This window comes from Mobula birostris, chromosome 2, assembly GCF_030028105.1.
Source record: "Mobula birostris isolate sMobBir1 chromosome 2, sMobBir1.hap1, whole genome shotgun sequence".
NCBI lineage: Eukaryota > Metazoa > Chordata > Chondrichthyes > Myliobatiformes > Myliobatidae > Mobula > Mobula birostris.
In genome coordinates, this window is record NC_092371.1 from 8,444,153 (window position 1) to 8,465,009 (window position 20,857).

The 20,857-nt window shown below is 43.3% G+C and overlaps 1 protein-coding gene across 2 annotated transcripts in view; it reads left to right on the forward strand.

The window, feature by feature from the left end:
- The first annotated feature begins 1,965 nt into the window (after window positions 1-1,965).
- Window positions 1,966-20,857, forward strand: part of ilf2 (interleukin enhancer binding factor 2) — a 55,476-nt gene continuing 36,584 nt past the window's right edge. For both annotated transcript variants that reach the window (XM_072282227.1, XM_072282237.1), the window contains exons 1-3: window positions 1,966-2,090; window positions 10,814-10,870; window positions 10,962-11,004. In XM_072282227.1, the coding sequence (XP_072138328.1) occupies window positions 2,086-2,090; window positions 10,814-10,870; window positions 10,962-11,004 (105 nt within the window). In that variant the 5' untranslated portion in view covers window positions 1,966-2,085. The remainder of the gene's footprint in view (window positions 2,091-10,813; window positions 10,871-10,961; window positions 11,005-20,857) is intronic.

Below are 20,857 nucleotides of genomic sequence, written 5' to 3' on the forward strand. Positions count from 1 at the left end.
AAAAGGGGAATAGTGAGGTAGTGTTTATAGTTTTATAGAATGTTCAAAGATGGTGAAGCTGTTCCTAAGATGCTGAGTGTGCGTCTTCATGCTCCTGTGCCTCCCCCCACCCCATTGGTAATAAGAAGATGGCCCCAGATGGTGATGGTGCTTAATGATAGATGCTGCCTTCTTGAGGCAGCAGATCTTGAAGGTATCCTTGGTGGTGGGGAGGCTTGTGCCTGTGTTGGAAATGGCCGAGTCTACAACCCTCTGCAGCATCCTTCCATCCCGTGAGTTGGAAGCTCCATGCCAGGAGGCGATGCAACCAGTCAGAGTGCTCTCCAAGGTACAGTATGAAATTTGGTCGAGCTTTGGTGACAAATCTCCCAAAATTGCTTATGACAGCAGTGAAACTAATCTTTCCAAATTCCTGCTTCATCAAATCTGTCTGCCCTTTCACCTGCCTTTGTATCATCCCCATCCTTGCCGACAAAGCCATCGATTGACATAGCGTGAAAAGTAGCAGACCCCCTGCGGAACACCATCCTATCCACCACACCGCCTATCGACTTGTGTTGCTACGTTCAGGGAGCTATGGACTTACACCTCCTCTGAACAGCAGAGCTCTTAAGGTCCTGCCATTTACTGTATTCTTCTTCAGTTGTCCATCGAAATCCGATGACGACGTCCACCCCTTTAACGGTGAGATCTTTGATGACTATACAGTCCTATCCTGGACCCACAAGCTCTATTGCAGGTGGGACATGTATATGTAGTAGTAGTGGCAACCATGGCTGCATTTCTCCTGGCTCTCTTCTGCTGTCTTCTGGTTGTTCTTTCCATCTCCAGGATACAAACCCCGTCCCTACACAGCTGTCGCCAAGTGGTACGGTCAGCAGCAACCTCCTCCAGGTCCTCGGGTCTGATCTTGCACTTCCTTAAAGAATTCTTCATCTGATCCTTATAGCGCTTCTTCGGCCCTCCAGCTGAGCGTCGACCATGATGTAGCTGGCCGTATAACACTCTGCGGGGTAGCCGACATGGGGGCATCCTTATCACGTGCCCCAGTCACTGCAGCTGACGCTGGGTGATCACGGCCTCAATACTCCTGCAGTTGCTCTTTACAAGTATTTCAGTGTGAGGCACCCGCTCACGCCAGGTAATTCCCAGGATGTGCTGGAGGCAGCTTATGTGGAAGTGCTCCAAGGACTTGATGTGACGGCTGTAGGTTACCCAAGCTTCACAGCTATAAAGGACGGTGGTGACACAGACCGCTTGGTATACGGCGACCTTCGTGGAGGGACGAAGGCGCCTGTTCTGAAAGACTCTACGCCGAAGTCTCCCAAAGGCAGCTGATGCCTGTTTAATGTGGCTCTGGATGTTGTTGTCAATGCTGCTATCCTCAGAGAGAATGCTCCCCAGATATTTGAAAGATGGCACTACTGACAGCTTTGTGTGCTTGTACTTTCCTAGGGTCAAACAGCACTACAAGACAGAGCAGGCACGTCGACCCGTCTAGCCCTTTCCCCCAGGTTCAAGTACCTTACAAAGAGCAACACTTTATATAAAACAAAAACAAGAGAAAATCAGCAAACTCTAGAAATCCGAGCAGCGCACATAAAATGCTGGAGGAACTCAGCAGGCCAGCCGACGTTTCGGACCTAAAGCCTTAGGCGGGACCGGTTTAAAAAAAACTTCAATTGGTATCAAGCACTTTGAAGCATCCGGAAAGAGAAGTAAAAGGCGCTGAGAAATGTTAAATCTTATTTTTGTTTAACGTGCAGTGTTTACTCCTGGGGGTGAAGAAGTTCATTCATACATTCGGCATCCATTCATTCTCGAGTCACCAATTCATAATTTGAGAACCAATGGGAGAACACCGATGGCCTGTGACGTCAGTGACGTCGCGGCAGACCGTCCCCCGCTCCTCTCATCCCGGCTCTCAGAGTAAGCCGAATTGTTATTGGACGCCGGTCGGCACGTCGGCCAATCGCATGAAGCGTAGGAGCACAGTGTTCGCGCATCGCATCCCGGGCGGCAGTTGGAGCTCGTCTTTGTTCTGCAAGTTTCAACCCGTGGGAAAATAATAAATACGAAGCAAAAATGAGGTAAAAACATTGAAATGTCGGGAGAAAAAAAAAGGCGATGTAGGTGTTTCAATTGAATTCCTGGGAGAAATAAACGAGGTACAGCGGCGAGTGTAGTGGAGGCCCGAGGCCTCGGAGCCGGCCATTGAAGTTAAACATCTCCGGCAGCCCTCTGTCCCGCGAGGTCGGCCCTCTGCTGGTTTAACGCCATCTTTACCCTTTCCAGTCAATTGAAACTCTTTCCTGTATGATGCCCCCTTTGCATGATGACATGTAATTTGTGCCCGGAGCTGGTGAGATGGTTCCATGCGGATCGGCGGCGGCACCTCACGCTCCCCACGCTTCGTTCCTGTCCACCTGCTTTCCCTCCTTCCTTTCCATTCGCATCCCTTATCTATTCATGTGCCTATCCCCCCCACTCGTTCCATTATCCCCTCTCAATCCAAACCGGACCCTCTTCCCATCCCACCCCACCCCCCCGTCTCGATCTCTCACCTCTTCATCTACCTCCCTCCTATGTGTGATCCAAAGTTTGAGGCGGCTTTCCAACAATTTGAACGGCTTTACCCCAGTGATTATTGGAGGTTGAATGGTTTAATATATTCGAGATCAATGTAATGAATTGTAGTTTTTAGGCGACTGAAGGACTGCGTGGAACAGATAGGAAAATGGAACTGAAGCCATGACTTGTTCTCTCCCATCAGTCACATTTGTCTCACCCTGTGCACCCTTACCCTTAATACATCCATCTAACATTCAACAGGAGGTTAGATCATTTATTTTTCCTGTACCTAGCTTTGCTCCTTAACCGTTCAATCTCGGAATTGTTGATGGTAATGAGGGGCTAATAAAATGGGTGAGGGTGAGTGGAGAAATGGGTGTCTCACCTACCACCCCACCAGCCTCTGTATCCAGCACATAATTCTCTGTAACACACATCAAAGTTGCTGGTGAACGCAGCAGGCCAGGCAGCATCTCTATGAAGAGGACACGTCCTGATGAAGGGTCTCGGCCTGAAACGTCGACTGTACCTCTTCCTAGAGACGCCGCCTGGCCTGCTGCGTTCACCAGCAACTTTGATGTGTGTTGCTTGAATTTCCAGCATCTGCAGAATTCCTTTTGTTTGCATAATTCTCTGTAACTTCTGCCATTTCCAGCAGGATCCCACTACCAAGCCCGTCTTTTCCTCCATCCTCCCCACTTCTTGACCATTTGTTCCTCCCCACTGATCTCCCTCCTCAAGTGGAACAAGTGCCCCTACCCCTCCTCCCTCGCCACCATTCAGGGCCCCAAACAATCCTTCCAAGTGAGGTAACACTTCACCTGTGAGTCTGTTGGAGTCATCTATTGTATCCAGTACATCTGGTGTGGCCTTCTGTATATCGGGGAGACCGTTTCATCCAGCACCTATGCTCTGTTCGCCAGAAAAAACAGGGTCTCCCAGTGGCTACCCATTTTAATTCCATTTCTCATTTCGACATGTCAGTTCATGGCCGCCTCTACTGTCACAATGAGGCCACACTCAGGTTGGAGGAGCAACACCCTGTATTCCATTTGGGTAGCCTCCAAACTGACGGCATAAACATTGATTTCTCGAATATCCAGTAATCCCCCCCTCACCTTGTCTCCTTACCTGCCCATCACCTCCCTCCCCCTTTTCTTCCATATTCTTCTGTTCTCTCCTATTAGATTCTTCCTTTTCCAGCCCTGTATCTCTTTCACCCATCAACTTCCCATCTCTTTACTTCAGCCTCTCCCAGTTTCACCTATCACCTTGCGTTTCTTCCTCCCCTACCCCACCTTCTTACTCTGACTTTTTTTTCTCCAGTCCTGATGAAGGGTCTCGAGGCTGATTTATACTTGTGCGTCAAATGTACGCCGTGGCTATCCCGTACCCTGTGACGTGCACCTCCCCAAAAATGTAACTCATGCTTCGTGGCGACGTAGACTGCAACAGCTGTGATTGGTCCGCTTGGCAGAACCGCATTTCTGGTTGCTTTTCTCCGCCATGCCTGTACACTGATGCAAAATAAATGGTTGGAGATGATGAACCAAATTGTCAAATCTACCTGCCAACATCCGAAAATATTTGAAATGCATTTCCTCGTCCATGTCTCCCTCGAAGAAACTCAACACAGTGGCATAGAAACCCCACCGCCAACTAGCGTTTTGGCGGTGAATTGCAGAGCGACGCAGACACAACTACGCATGCTCGCTACGACGTAGGGGTACGCAAAAGTATAAATCAGGCCAACGGCGTAGCCCGTACGCACAAGTATAAAACAGCCTTCAGCCTGAAACGTTGACTGTACTCTTGTTTCCATAGATGCTGCCTGACATGCTGAGCTCCTTCAGCATTTTGTGTGTGTTGCTTGGATTTCCTGCATCTGCAGATTTTCTCTTGTTTATGCTTGATGATCTGGGCAGGTCCGTCTTTTGTGGAAATGGTGCTGTAGTGGGAACCTGGAGCAATGAAAAATGTTTCAGGTTTTATGAAAATAGCAACCATTTTGTTCCTCCCAGCAAATTCTAAGGTGATTGGAGAAAAATACGGGTGGTGGAGTCAGGGGTATGTTTTCAACACAGAGTGGTGAGTGTGTGGAACAACCTGCCGGGGTGCTGGTAGAGTATTAGGAGTATTTAAGAAACCCTTAGGTAGGAAGATGGAGAGTTATATAGGAGAGAAGGGTTAGATTGATCTTGGTAGGTTAAAAGGTTGGCACAACTCATGGGCTGAGGGACCTGTACTATGTTATATTTTTACCCATGATATGTTGACAATGAAACAGACTTGAAATCTGCTCCTTTTTTTCTTACCTCTTAATTCCTTGATCTATTAAATATTTATCCACCTCCATTCTAATAATTCGTTACCCACCTCCTGCTAGTACCTGGAATTCCAGAGATTTGTCACCCTTTACCAGAAGAAATTTTTGTGCACCTGTTTTAAATGACCCACCTTATGTCCTGTTGTAATGTCCCCTTGTTCAAGACTTTCCTACTTGTGAAAGCTGTTTGAATCTCTTCCATTAGTGAAAACCGTGGGAATCTTTGCAGTGACAGCTATAATCTCTAGAATTCCTTCCCTAAATTACATGGTCCATCTCCTTTTAAAGATACAGTAGATCTTAGACCAACTCTGGTCATCCCTATATCTGAGAGTATCTTTATCTAATTGTACACATTTATAATAAGATACATGCGACATTTTGTGTGTGTTGCTCTGGATTTCCAGCATCTGCAGAAACCCCTGTGTTCATGATCTGCTGCTCCATTGTGAAGTCACTTCGAGGTATGCCTACCCTGATGAAGTATAAACCTTCTCTTTGACAGGAATTTAGTATAACCCTCTCTCACTGCTCCCCCTCTGTGATTTCTGCTGTCCTCTGACTCTTTGACCATGTATTCACCCAGATTCACTACCACAGCTACATATCCTTCCAGGAAACTTGACTTTGCTCCTATCTTACCAGATTCTTTCTCCTCCAGCCCTTTAACTTTTCCCACACACATGGCTTCACCTGCTAGCTTGTACTCCTTTCGGTTCTCCCCACATTTTTTTTCGGGGCATCTTCCACCTTCCTTTCCAGGCCTGAAGAGGGGTCTTGGCCCAAAACGCTGATGTTTATTCCTCTCTATAGATGCTGCCTGACCTGCCTGAGTTCCTCCAGCATTGTGTGTGTGTTACAGGGGAATTAATGGCACAAATAGAAAATAATAGTTTTGATCTAGTAGCTATTATGAAGCTGTGATTGCAAAATGACCACTTTTGGAAACTGTACACTCTGGTTACTTTAGGTACTCTTACACCTAATACAGTGGCCACTGAGTGTATGTTTGTGGTATTCTGCTGTTATAGCACAACCACTTCAAGATTTGACATGTGCCTTCACAGATGGTCATCTGCACACTACTGTTATAACATGTGGATACGAGTTATTGTCACCTTCCTTTCAGCTTGAACTAGTCTAACCATTCTCCTCTGACCTCTCATAATGAGACATTTTCTCCCACAGAACTGCCACTGCTCACTGGATGTTTTTGTTTTTCCACACTATTCTCTGTAAACTCTGGAAAATGTGCATGGAAAAACCCAAAAGATTAGCAGTTTCTGAGATACTCAAGCCACCCTATCTGGCACCAACTATCATTGCAGTCAAAGTCACTTAGTTTGCATTTTTTTCCCATTCTGATGTTTGGTCTAAACAACAACTGAACTATGTTGGCATGCTTTTATTCATTGAGTTGCTGCCACATGATTGGGTGATTAGATATTTGAATTAATGAGCAGGTGTACAGGTGGATCTAATAAAATGATCACTGAGTATATTCCAGGATACAATGTGAAACTGATGGGCAAATTAGACAAAGAGGTAGAATAGTCTTGACTTTGAACAACGGGAAGAAGTATCTTTGCTCAGATGATTGTAAAGCAGAATCAATTTGACCAAGGCGAACATTTGTAGAATTGTTTAGGCTCTCAGGTAGTAATGGCAATGATGTAAATTAGAAAAATAAAGGTACATATAACAACTTATTGCCACTGTGCCACTGGTGCTTAGAACAGCAATGGAGGCCCTCCATCTCTGGTGCTGTTCAGGGCTTCCTTCATTATGTCAGTAGCTTCCTCTCTTGTTTTTACTACTGTCCTGAATGGAGATTCAGGAATACCATCACACTCAGATGTAGAAGGATTTTTCATTGCTGTTTTCATAATAATTTTGTTTGACCAGTCAGGGTTGTTATCCCTGAACTGAAGCCCCGAAGCTGGAGGACTGGTGGACCACTCTTACTCTGGCCTCTACCCTTTGACATATTTGGTATGGGTGACCCTACCATGAGCCAAAGCATAAAGCTCTGACTATAGCCAACATAGCTCTCTGGGTCACTGAGGCACAAGAAGCCTCCCCCACCCCCCCCCCGCCCCCAACAACAAGGTTGTGGTCCTCTTGGAGGTACACATAACAAGGTTAATAAATAAACTTGAGGGACTTTCATGTGTGAACCGAATAAATATTAAAAGTATGGATGAATTCATGGAATGCATTAGAAATGCTGGTCTCGAATATGCTGTGGAACCAAGCATATTCCTGAGGAACCAAGCAGGCTGTTTTGTTCTAGACAGGATTAAATGATAATTGGGCATTTCAAGCACTTTAAAGGAGCAATGGCCATAATATTATTGAATTTTGCATTATGGTGGAAATAATTTAATTGAATCTGAAATCCAACTTTTAAACAAACAATCTTATGAAGGTATGAAACTTGTGTTGACTATGGTAGATTGGGAAAGATAGAAGATATGTTAATAAACTCCCTACTTAAGGCTATAATCCCTACTGTGCCATAGGCTACCAACAGCAGCTTGCCAAAGTCCTGTGTCCTGGGCCAGTCTTTCAAGTTGTCCCCAGGTGTAGCCCATCTTCTCCCAGGGATGAGGTCTTTGGATTGTCTGTAGTTCCGGGTTTTTACAGGATGTGGTTGCTAGTCCCATGCTCAACTCCCTTCTTTTTGCAGGCTGGAACTCTCAGGACTGTCCCTGACAGAGTTAATGCTAATATACAGTTCACAAAAATTATATGTATCTCTAATGCAAAAAACGCCCTGGCACGGTAGTGTACTGGTTAGTGCAACACCTCACAGTGCCAACTGTAAGATTGGGGGTCAATTCCAGACTTTGTACATTCTCCCCGTGACCACATTGCGCTCCAGTTTCCTCCCACGTTGTCTATTATTGTGACTTAGATGAAGATTGGACCACATTTTATGAGTAGTTAATGCAGAAAACCAGGTAATTGTAAAGGGTTCACAAACTTTCTTGCAACTGTACTGTGGGGTTTAGTGAGTTGTGGATGTGGTATGTTGCTGCCAGAAGCATAATCCTTGATTTGATTTGCAAATGACGCAGTTCACCGTATGTTTTGATATATATCTGACAAAGCCCAGTTTTTATCTTTAAAAAAAATCCTAACAGTAAGATGTAATGTAAATCCTAACAGTAAGATGTTGTGCTAGGTCAAAGGGAAAGGATTATAACATTGGCAGAAATGAGTAGGATGGGTTATATTGAGGAACAAGAAAATGACTTCCTAATAAAATCATGTATTGTTTCCTAGTGGTTGGTTTGGTGGTCATCTGTCGTAGTCGACAATGACAATGAGACCTGTACGAGAGAGCTTTTAAAGTGGAAAAGCTGTTGCATTGGGGCAGCTCCACTCTCTTGGACCTCGGAAGTCTAGGTCCAATGGTACGAATAATAGCCAAGGGTTATCTTCCTTGGTTACCTTAGTTATAGCCAATAACCACGATTTCTGTACCTTGTCATTCCCTCTGCTCCCTATAAAGTGTTGGGAGAACCACCTTCCTGGCTGTTGGATCTCACTGTTGATCTCATCCGCCCAGTCCACTGGAGCTGATTTCAAATGCTAGGACAGGGTCTCACCAGGGTATGAGGCCCGCCAGTGACCCCTACCTCTTGTTGGAGCAGTGTACCAGGGTATAGCTACTGTCACATGCAAATAGTGACTTGGAGCCACAGGTGGGAACTGTGGTGAGTGAGCTGCCCCTTTCACCAGAAGTACTATCCCTCCCTGGGTGCTGAATGAGAAAGTAGCTGAAAAATTCAGTGTATTTCTGTGTTCATTTTTACAAAATATCGGTGATATATTGGAAAGGTGGATGTAATGAGGATTATAAATCCCTCTGCTGTTTAAAAATGCATTTGTGTAAGAATTAAAAAATTCCTATAATTGATTAGTTAGCAATTACTGTGTGAAATTGAGATATCCACTTTCAAACAGAAGCTCACAGTTCTTAATTGCAGCCTGTATTCAATGTCGAGATCAATTGGAGTTTGGATGTAGAGTGGGAGCTGAGGGGTTAATATCACTCTGCATTCCTATTTCCATCCATTATCTTCTGATCCCCAGTGGGACAGGCTCATATCCAATATCATGCCTCATTTATTTGTGATGCCTTTCATAGTCAAATATTGTGGACAATCGCTGTGCTGCAATAACTTGGGTGAATGCAAAAGGTTATTTTAGAAAATATGCCTTCAGGAAATGAGTAGGTTAATCTGAAAAGATATTAGTTATAATGTACACTAGAATTGTGGTTATAAATGTAGAGAAAATTGGTCAATAAATCCTTGACTTCAGTTTTTTTTTAACCATTATGAATAATAAGATTGGTCTGCAAACTTTACAAATCTTGCCTTCAAATTCATGTTTAAGTTTAATTGTCATTCAACCTGACGCATGCAGCTAAAGGAAACAGTGTTCCTTCAGGGCCAAGGTGCAAAGCACAGTGCATACAGTCACACAGCACGTAGTCATCGTCATACTTTATTGGTCCCGGGAGAAATTGGTTTTCGTTACAGTTGCTCCATAAATAATAAATAGTAATAAAACCATAAATAATTAAATAGTAATATGTAAATTATGCCAGTAAATTATAAAATAAGTCCAGGACCAGCCTATTGGCTCAGGGTGTCTGACCCTCCAAGGGAGGAGTTGTAAAGTTTGATGGCCACAGGCAGGAATGACTTCCTATGACGCTCTGTGCTGCATCTCGGTGGATGAGTCTCTGGCTGAATGTACTCCTGTGCCCACCCAGTACATTATGTAGTGGATGGGAGACATTGTCCAAGATGGCATGCAACTTGGACAGCATTCTCTTTTCAGACACCACCGTCAGCGAGTCCAGTTCCATCCCCACAACATCACTGGCCTGACAGATGAGTTTGTTGATTCTGTTGGTGTCTGCTACCCTCAGCCTGCTGCCCCAGCACACAACAGCAAACATGATGGCACTGGCCATCGCAGACCCGTAGAACATCCTCAGCATCGTCCGGCAGATGTTAAAGGACCTCAGTCTCCTCAGGAAATAGAGACGGCTCTGACCCTTCTTGTAGACAGCCTCAGTGTTCTTCAACCAGTCCAGTTTATTGTCAATTCGTATCCCCAGGTATTTGTAACCCTCCACCATGTCCACACTGACCCCCTGGATGAAAACAGGGGTCACTGGTACCTTAACTGTCCTCATCTACCACCAGCTCCTTAGTCTTTTTCACATTAAGCTGCAGATAATTCTGCCCACACCATGTGACAAAGTTTCCTACCGTAGCCCTGTACTCAGCCTCATCTCCCTTGCTGATGCATCCAACTATGGCAGAGTCATCAGAAAACTAGTTGCTATATTGCATACAGTCACAAAATAATAGTAGCACAAGTCCCTGAGTGGCATGGCTGAAGACTGATGGTGCATGGGATCTTGTCCTGGAGCCACATTTCTGTAAGAACAAGCACCCAGCAGTTCCTCATCTCGAACTGGGTCAGCTCCAGACAATCCAGCTTGCCTTCACAGGAACAAATACTGGAGAGCAGCACTGATGGGAAGGGCCAGCCCCAGCACAGTATGGATTTATTAATGGTTTTATTTGATCTCGAATTAAATCGCAAAAGATTTGAGACTGAAGGATTATGTTGATTATGCAAATAGTTGCTGCCTGCTAGGTTACAGTAGCTTCATAATGTTTCTATTTGTGACTGAACAACAGATGCATTTGAATCCAGGAGTTGGCTTGCTTTATATTTTTAGTGTTGGCGAAATCGAAGGGGTCAGGAACTTGGACCACCTACTTCACAGACCACCTTAATGCTGCTTCCTCATGATTACTTCTTTGCTGTCCCGTAGAGCTTGTATTTATTTTAACCACGCGTTCATTTTGCTTTCTATTGCAGAGGTGACAGAGGACGTGGCCGTGGACGTTTTGGCGCAAGGGGTGGCCCAGTTGGGGGGTACGTGCCATTAGAAATTAGTTCAAGATTCTCTGCATTGAAATCCAGATTTTTATTAATTTGAAAATTTGTTTCTCTCTGACATGAACAGGTTCAGACCTTTCGTCCCTCACATCCCGTTTGACTTCTATGTGGTAAGTCGTAAGTCATCTCTCTTGAAAGTGTTTTACTGGGCATTGGATTCCATGAGCAACAATCTTGCTTCATTACCTATTCTGATTACCATTCTGTGTACTTTTGCTTTGAGTTGATGCTTAATATCTTGGATGGATTACACACAAGTGCAGTCATGTTATTTCAGTATGCCACAAGGCGTAGTAACACACTGGTTAAGTTAAAATGCTACAATGCAAGTGCCGCCACAGGAGTCACAGATTGGGTAATAAATCTGGAATTAAAAACTAATATCATTAATGTTTTAAATTATAATTAAAATGCACCTCTAAAAGATATCTGTTATTCTTACCATGGTACCCTAGACCCATGATACTCATCGCTACCCAGAAATCGCCTCAGTTCAAGCACAATCAAAGTTCAAAGTAAATTTAATTATCAAAGTACATATATGTCACCATATACAACCCTGAGATTCATTTTCTTCAGGACAATCACAGTAAATATAAAGAAACAAGATAATGAAAAACTGCACTTGGCAGACACGAGCAACCAATGTGCAAAAGACAACAAACTGCAAATACAAAAAGAAAAAAACGTAATTTAGCAATAAATATTATGATCATGAATGAAGAGTTTCTGAAAGCAAGTCCATAGATTGTATTCTGTTCAGTGTTGGGGTGATCAAGAGCCAGATGGTTTTGGGTAATAACTGGTCCTGAACCTGGTAGTGAGAGTCCTAAGTCTGCTGAGGACCTTCCTGATGGCAGTAGTGAGCAGAGACCACGACCTGGGTGGTGGGGGGCCCAGCATCCAGACCGTGCACAGTCACGAGGTAAGCAATAGATGCTTGCCTTGCTTTCAGTACTCTCATTTTATGGAAACAGCAGGCCACTGAGATAATAATCAGAAGCGGGTTTTGCACTTTCTAGACTAGGGGTTCCTAACCTGGGGCCCATGGACCTCTTGGCTAACGGTAAGGGTTCATGGCATTAAAAAAAGGTTTGGAACCCCTGCTCTAGACCAGTGGTCCCTAACCACCGGGCCGTGAGCATGTGTTATCGGGCCGCGCGGAAACTCTATGATTTGGCGATATGAAACGCTATGAGTCAGCTGCACCTTTCCTCATTCCCTGTCACGCACTGTTGAACTTGAACTAGCGGAGGATTGCTTCTCTGAGTGGAGGCCTGTGACTAGTGGTGCACCACAGGGATCAGTGCTGGGCTCATTTTGTTTGTCGTCTATACCAATGATCTGGATGATAATGTGGTAAGCTGGATCAGCAAATTTGCTGATGATACAAAGATTGGAGGTGTAGTGGACAGTGAGGAAGGTTTTCAAAGCCTGCAGAGGGATTTGGACCAGCTGAAAAAATGGGCTGAAAAATGGCAGATGGAGTTTAATACAGACAAGTGCGAGGTATTGCACTTTGGAAGGACAAACCAAGGTAGAACGTACAAGGTAAATGGTAGGGCACTGAGGAGTGCAGTAGAACAGAGGGATCTGGAAATACAGATACAAAATTCCCTAAAAGTGGTGTCACAAGTAGGTAGAGTCGTAAAGAGAGCTTTTGGTACATTGGCCTTTATAAATCAAAGTATTGAGTATAAGAGTTGGAATGTTATGATGAGGTTGTATAAGGCGTTGGTGAGGCCGAATTTGGAGTATTGTGTGGAGTTTTGGTCACCAAATTACAGGAAGGATATTAATAAGGTTGAAAGAGTGCAGAGAAGGTTTACAAGGATGTTGCCGGGACTTGAGAAACTGAGTAACAGAGAAAGGTTGAATAAGTTAGGACTTTATTCCCTGGAGTGTAGAAGAATGAGGGGAGATTTGATAAAATTATGATGGGTATAGATAGAGTGAACGCAAGCAGGCTTTTTCCACTGAGGCAAGGGGAGAAAAAAACCAGAGGACATGGGTTAAGGGTGAAGGGGGAAAAGCTTAAAGGGAACATTGGGGGGGTGGGGTGCTTCTTCGCACAGAGAGTGGTGGGAGTGTGGAATGAGCTGCCAGATAAAGTGGTAAATGTGGGCTCACTTTTAACATTTAAGAAAAGCTTGGACAGGTACGTGGATGAGAGGTGTATGGAAGGATATGGTCCAGGTGCAGGTCAGTGGGACTAGGCAGAAATATGGTTCGGCACAGCCAAGAAGGGCCAAAAGGCCTGTTTCTGTGCTGTAATGTTCTATGGTTCTAAGTCTTGGCTAGATTTTGACATAGGGCATGAAGTCAGCTGGAAGAAGGTTCTATGGTCTTATGAAACAACAATTGAGCTTTTTGGCCATCAGACTAAACACTAGGTTTGGCATAAGCCAAACACTACACATTATCAAAAACACACTATCCCTACCTGGAAGCATGGTGGTGGCTGCATCATGCTGTGGGGATGCTTTACTGCAGCGGACCCTGGGAGGCTTGTGAAGGTAGAGGGTAAAATGAATGCAGCAATATACAGGAAAATTCCGGAGGAAAACCTGATGCAGTCTGCAAGAGAGCTGTATCTTGGGAGAAGATTTGTTTACCAGCAAGACAATAACCCCAGGCATAAAGCCAAAGCTGCACCGTGAATGTCTTGGAGTGGCCAGGTCAGAGTCCAGACCTTCAGTCCAGTTGAGAATTTGTGACTGGACTTGAAGGGCTGTTCACTCACGATCCCCATGCAATCTGACAGAGCTTGAGCAGTTTTTAAAGAAGAATAGGGGAAAAATTGCAGTTTCGAGATGTGCAAAGCTGATGAAGACCTATCCCCACAGACTCGAGGCTATAACTGCTGCCAAAGGTGCATCTACTAAATACTGACTTGAAGGGCATGAATACTTGTATAGTCAATTATTTTGTGTTTATGTTAGTAATTAATTTAGATCACTTTGTAGAAATTTGTTTTCACTTTAGACACACATGAGTCTTTTTCTATTGATCAGTGTAAAAAAAAATGCCAAATTAAATCCACTGTGATTCAATGTTTTAAAACAATAAAGCTTGAAAACTTCCGGGGGAAGGGGGTGTGGTGAATACTTCTCATAGGCACTGTTAGTGGGGATTCTGTAAAAATGTAGAGGGTAATTTCATGTGTGTGATGCTTTGGTGTTATATTGATTTTGGTGTCTACTGGATTGGACTGTTCTGCTGTTTGATTGATTCTTCATTTCATGTACACTCAAGTGTTTCTTTTGTACTGCTATTTTCACACTATTCCGTTTTGCACTTCTTGCTGTATTGTGTTTATTATTACCTTGTATATCGTTTACTTTAGCAAACAATTTTATTATTCTCTGGTGCATGTGACAGTAAATTAATCTGAACTAGAGTCCACTTCAATATCTCATTTCAAAATGTCACTTCAGGCAGAGCATGGGCTTTGTCGCCTTAGACTTTTTTCCCCTTGTCTGTCAAGAGCAAACTGCAAACTACAGATTCTGATTTAGCTGCAGCTAACACAGTAGTATGTTATTGGGAATTAGCTTTATCCAGCAGCAGTGGTATTCTTCCGACATGTCAGTCCATGGCCTTTTCTTTCACCTGCTAGCAGGCATTCCATCCCCTTCCCACCCTCACCTTCTTGTTCTGGTTTCTTCCCTCTTTTCCAGTCCTGATGAAGGGTCTCGGCCCAAAATGTCAACTGTTTATTTATTTCCATAGATGCTGTCTGACCTGCTGAGTTCCTCCAGCATTTTATGTGTATAATTCTGAGCTTTGTACACAAGGTTCAAGGTAGTTTAATGCTGTTTCCACTACACAAGTGTAACAGAGGACAAAATATTTGTTACTCTGGGTCTGATGCAGCGCAAAAGAAATTCAGTAAGATAAAGCAATAATAAAATACAATAAATATAAATACATAAGATCGCTTATATACATTGATTGTATGTCCATAACGTGACACCAGGCAAAGGAGCAAGTTTTATATATCCGAGTACACGTATGTCACCACATACAACCCTGAGAATCTTTTTCCTGTGGGCATACTCAGCAAATATATAGACTAGTAGCTATAGCAGGATCAATGAAAGATCCAGTAAAGCATTGAAGACAACAAACTGTGCAAATGCAAATAAATATAAATAGCAATAAATAATGAAAGCACAAAATAACAAGATAACGAGTTCTTAAAGTGAGATCATTGGCTGTGGGAATATCACAATAGAGAATTTAGTTGTCCCCCTTTGTTCAAGAGCTTGATGGTCGAGGGGTAGTAACTGTTCTTGAACCTGGTCGTCCAATGCCTGAGGTACTTGTACCTTTTACCCGATGGCAGCAGTGAGAAATGAGCATGGCCTAGGTGGTGAGGATCTTTGGGTTCTCTCCCATGACAACATTTCATGTAGATGTGCTCAATGGTTGGAAGAGCTTTACCTGTGATGTACTGGACCAAATCCACTACCTTTTGTAGCCAGTCAATACACTTTCCACTACACGTCTATAGAAGGTGACTGACAAGAAATAATAAAGTAGTGGTGATTGGTGTTTCAATATGGTGCTGCTTTTTGATCAAGAAGTCTCCAGTGAGACACTAAGCCAAGGCTGTGTTTTCTGTTCCATTGTTCAGAAAGGCAGTGAAAAATTAATGACCCCATCCGGAAATAGGTTGGAAGTTTTTGCGCTGTCAATTAATGTGAATAAACAGTTTAAGCCATTATGTCATTCAGTGTTCAGTGAATTTCAAAATTGATATAATTAACATGAAGCACATTTGAAATGTTTTGATGTATTATAATGTGCTATGGTAATGTATCTTGTGAGATAATCGAAAAGATCTTGACCCTGGTGAATCATCTTGTTGCTCAGTCTTTTGCTTTTTTTTATTAGCGATAGAGGCTGCTTTTATGTTGGAGTTACGCTTGCTTGTGGTTAAATTATTTTTTTGAACAAATCATTCAGCCCGTGGATGATTACTTTTTAATTATCTTAGATAAGGGTGAATATTCATGGGTATTTACCCCTGAAGTCTGAACATGGATGTACAAGAGCATTGGGAGATGCTATTCCTATCTGAAACCAAATGTCTGAAACATGAGGAAGGGCAAAGAGATAAAGGAGAGGATATAGAGCTTTGGTAGTTTTCACAGATTTCTATCTGCATCACCATTTTACTTTTCCAGAGGAAATCAAGCATAGGAACAGAAAAAAAACAGGGGTGTGCAAATGCAGGAAATCCAGAGTTACCACACAAAATGCTGGAAGCAGGTCAGACAGCATCTACGGAGAGGAATAAACAGTTGATGTTCTGGACTGAGATTCAGAAAGATCTCGGCCCGAAGCGTTGACAGTTTATTCCCCTCTACTGATGATGCATAACCTGCTGAGTTCCTCCAGTATTTTGTGTAGGAACAGAGTATCTCTTTCAGATGCTTGTGCCTGTTCTTCCATTCATCAGGATCGCTGTTTGTCAGGCATCATCTCCATTGTTAACATTTCTTCCTCTTAACCCAATTTAAAAATATATCAACTTCAGTCTTGCATTCTGGGTGAGAGAACCTTAGTTCTGCTGTTCTGGCAAAGAATCAGGGAGTGTGGGTAGAGTGCAAGAAACTGGTGCTGAGCCAAGAGTGGTGGAGTATGTTTAAAAGCTGATGTAACAGCTACCCTTGTTTATGTGTTCTTATGAATAAGCATGTATTCATCTAACCTTTGATGGCCTAGCTCTAATTCTTTAAGGAAATAAATTTTCCGTTGAATCATTTTGTCATTGAATTAACTTAATTACACAGTGCTGTTAATATCACTCATGAAAAGTTAGGCTTTTATGTTAAAAGACGGTGTATCTTAGGAACAATTTCTTCATTTGGGAAGGAATGACAATCTGGACTCCTAGGTTAAGGGCAAACAGTGACATGAGGGATATCTTCACTCAGAGGGTGGTGAGAGTGTGGAACGAGCTGCCAGTGGAAGTGATGATGTAGGTTTGACCTCAACATTTAAGAGAAGTTTGAATGAGTCCACGGATGGGAGGGTTATGGACAGCTTAGTCTAGGTCAATGGGACTAGGCAGAATCACAGCCTGGCATGGACTAGATGGGATGAAGGGCTTTTTTTCCTGTGCTGCAGTACTCTATGACTACAAGTCTTAAGGTATGAGGAAGGACTGTGTAAAGTAGAATTCTTTTCCTTGGATTTTGGGTATGTGGTCTGTGATCAAAGTCTTTATTTTAATGAATTGTTGATTTAGGAATCCTGGGTGAGGGGAAACACAACAACAAAAAAATAGACAGGCCACTCAAGATCACTTTTAATTCCAGAGCATGGTGGAACTCTAAGCGGCAATCAGTCCTGAGTCAGATATTAATTTTCTGAGATTGATATCCTGAGGTGGTAAAGAGCTTGAGGAAAAACACAAGTTTCCAGAGTTGGGTTACATATCAGCCACAATCTCATTGAATGGTACAATATGAACATTGACATCTTTTATGATCAAATGCATTTTGAATACAATCTGAGTTCATTGGCCCAAGATGGCCAGGAAAAAATTGACCCAATCCTGCATTCCAGCTCTTTGCCTATATTTAAATAGGATTAGGGTTTCTGCCTTCTTCACTATTGTCGACTAAGTTCTTTAGAAGCAGCCACCTTCTGGGTGAAAAATAATTTTTTTTCCAACTCCCTCTGATCCATCTACAAATTACCTTAGATCTATGTCCTCTACCTACTACCTTTCAAAGGGAAGTTGAAAGGTTACTAGTTACTCCTTGGACCCTTTCAGTCTCTTCTGAAGAAAGCTCTTCCAGCCTAGTCAGTTATTCCTCATAACTAAATCCTCCAGTCTGACTGTATCTGAAGTTTACCAGCCTGCTGGCCTTGGTACAAAAATCTTCCTCCACCAGCCCCCCCACCCCCAAAAGCAATTACAATTTATAGTGAGAAAGCTGAGAAGCTAAGTCTGGAAAGCTCAGCAAAGGCTGGCATTGATAAGAAAACACGTTGCTCCCTCCATTGTGGCAGCATAGCCTTCTGCTGAGGAAGAAAACGTCAAACCCAGCATCAAGCTCATGACTGATACTGTCCTTCTGTATATGGACTGTATATAGTCTCTGCTAAATCCTCCAAATTGATTGGGAGCATGGGTGAATTATTGTCTGCCTCCTTTCTCAGGCTAATATTACTTCGCTCAATCATAAGCAATTTTAATGAATGCATCAGTCTCCACTCAGCTCTGAGCTTTGTCTTGGGTAGAAGTTGCCAGTAATACAGGACTGATTTTGTCAGCCTTTGTGTATACCTTTTCATTGATTCTATTGAATTTCCTTGTTCTATTGTAAATGCCCACAAGAAAATAAATCACAGGGTAGTATGTTGTGACATATATGTACTCTGATAATGATTTTAATTTGATCTTTAAACTTTGACCTTTTGGAAAAAAAACTCCTAAGTTCTTCTCAGTCACCTTGGAAGCACATACTTTGCTGATCCTGGCCGCTGGTCAGAGTATTCAGGAAGACATTAATTGCCTGGGGTTTCTACAACAGGGTATTTGCATACAGTGGAAGGAGCACAGAGAATCCCAAATCACCCACTGTGTTAGTCAGCACCTGCTGTGCATATGGCAGAGCCCGCAAATCGCACATTGACTCTTCATAACATATAAGATACAGGAGTAGAATTAAGGCCATTTGTGGAGTCTGCTCCACCACTATCATCCCTCTCAACCCCTTTCTCCTGCCTTCTTGTAACCTTTGACGCCCTGACTAATCAAAAACATGTCAACCTCTGCTTTAAATATACCCAATGACTTGGCCTCCACAGTTGTCTATGGCAGTGAATTCCACATATTCACCTCCCTCTGGCTAAAGAAATTCCTCCTCATCTCCTTTCTAAAGGAATGTCCTTGCACTCTGAGGCTGTGCCCTCAAGTCCTAGACTCTCCTGCTATAGGAGACATCTTCTCCACTCCAGATCCTTCAATATTCATTAGGTTTCGAAGACACCCCCATCCTGTTATTCTTCTAAGCCCCTGCAAGTACAGGCCGAGAGCAGTCAAATGCTCCTTGTACGTGCTCCTTTATTCCTGGGATCATTCTTGTGAACCTCCTCTGGACCTTCTCCAATGTCAGCATCTCTTTGCTTAGATAAAGGTCTCATAAGACATAATATGATCAGGGACACTCAGTAAGGCTTTGTCAAGGGCAGGTAGTGTCTTGCGAGCCTGATTGAATTCTTTGAGGATGTAACAAAACACATTGAAGGTAAAGCAGTGGATATAGCGTATATGGATTTCAGTAAGGCATTTGATAAGGTTCCCCATGCAGGGCTCATTCAGAAAGTAAGGCATGGGATCCTGAATTGGCATGCCCACAGAAGGCAAAGGGTGGTTGTAGATAGTTTGTAATCTGCATGGAGGACAGTGACCAGTGGTGTTCCACAGAGATCTCTTAGGTCTCTTCTGGGACCCCTCTTTGTGATTTTTATAAATGACATGGATGAGGAAGTACAGGGGTGGGTTAGTAAGTTTGCAGATGACACAAAGGCATGAGGATGTTGTGGATAGTCTGGAGGTTTGTCAGAGATTACAGCGGGACATTGATAGGATGCAGAACTGGGCTGAGAAGTGGCAGATGGAGTTCAACCCTGATAAGTGTGAGGTGGTTCATTTTGGTACGTCAAATTTGAAGACATAATAAAGTATTAATGGTAAGACTCTTGGCAGTGTGGAGGATCAGAGAGATCTTGTGGTCCGTGTCCATAAGATACTCAAAGCTGCTGCACAGATTGACAGTGTTGTTAAGAAGGCATAAGGTATGTTGGCATTCATCAATCATGGGATTGAGCTCAAGAGCCGTGAGAAAATATTACAGCGAGATAAGACCTTGGTCAGAGCCCACTTGGAGTGCTGTGTTCAGTTCTAGTCACCTCACTACAGGAAGGATGTGGATACTATAGAAAGAGTGCAGAGGAGATTTATAAGGATGCTGCCTGGATTAGAGGGTGTTCCTTATGAGAATAGGTTGAGTGAACTTGGCCTTTTCTCCTTGGAACAAGAGAGGATGAGAGGTAACCTGATGGAGGTGTGTAAGATGATGAGAGGCATTGATCGTGTAGATAGTCAGAGGCTTTTTCCCAGGGCTGAAATGCTTAACATGAAGGGGCTTAGTTTTAAGGTGCTTGGAAGTAGGTATAGAGGGATGCCAGGGTTAAGTTTTTCACACAGAGAGTGGTAGGTGCGTGGAATGCAGTGCCAGCAACAGTGGTGGAGGGGGTGCAATAGGCTCTTTTAAGAGCCTCTTAGATAGGTACATGGAGCTTTGAAAAATAGAGGGCCATGCAGTAGGGTAATTCTAGGCAGTTTCTAGAGTAGATTACATGGTCGGCACTACATTGTGGTCTGAAGGGCCTGTAATGTGCTGTAGGTTTCTATGTTCAAGACTGTTAGAATACTCCAAATATGATCTGACCAATACCATCACCCTGCATCAAGTCACCCTTGGCCAAAGGGAAAGTAATCTGCTGCCCTTTCAGTTCAATCATATCTTTCCCATGACATGAATGGGACTACATACAAAATCCTATCTGTGACCTAGCTGCTGTTTTATACAGTTTCTCATCTCCTTATCTGCTCACCTGATCTGTTCATTAATAGGATCGAGCAAGCTGTAGCTTTCCCCTTTAATTTGAGGTTAGTTTGGATAGCTGTTTTTTGGCTGATGTCGATGTAATGCAACCATCTGTACTGAAAAATTTCCTAAGTTTATGGTCTTGCAACCAGGCGGGCAGTTTTTGCCTCTGGTGACCATTTTAATCATGCTCCCTATAGACTAAATCATTGATGTATGCCAGAAAAAGCAAGCAACTGAATACTGACTCCTTCAAAATCCAACTGGGGAAAACGGCCTCTCTTTTACTAAAATACTGATCAACCATTACCTGCCACTGAAACAATTT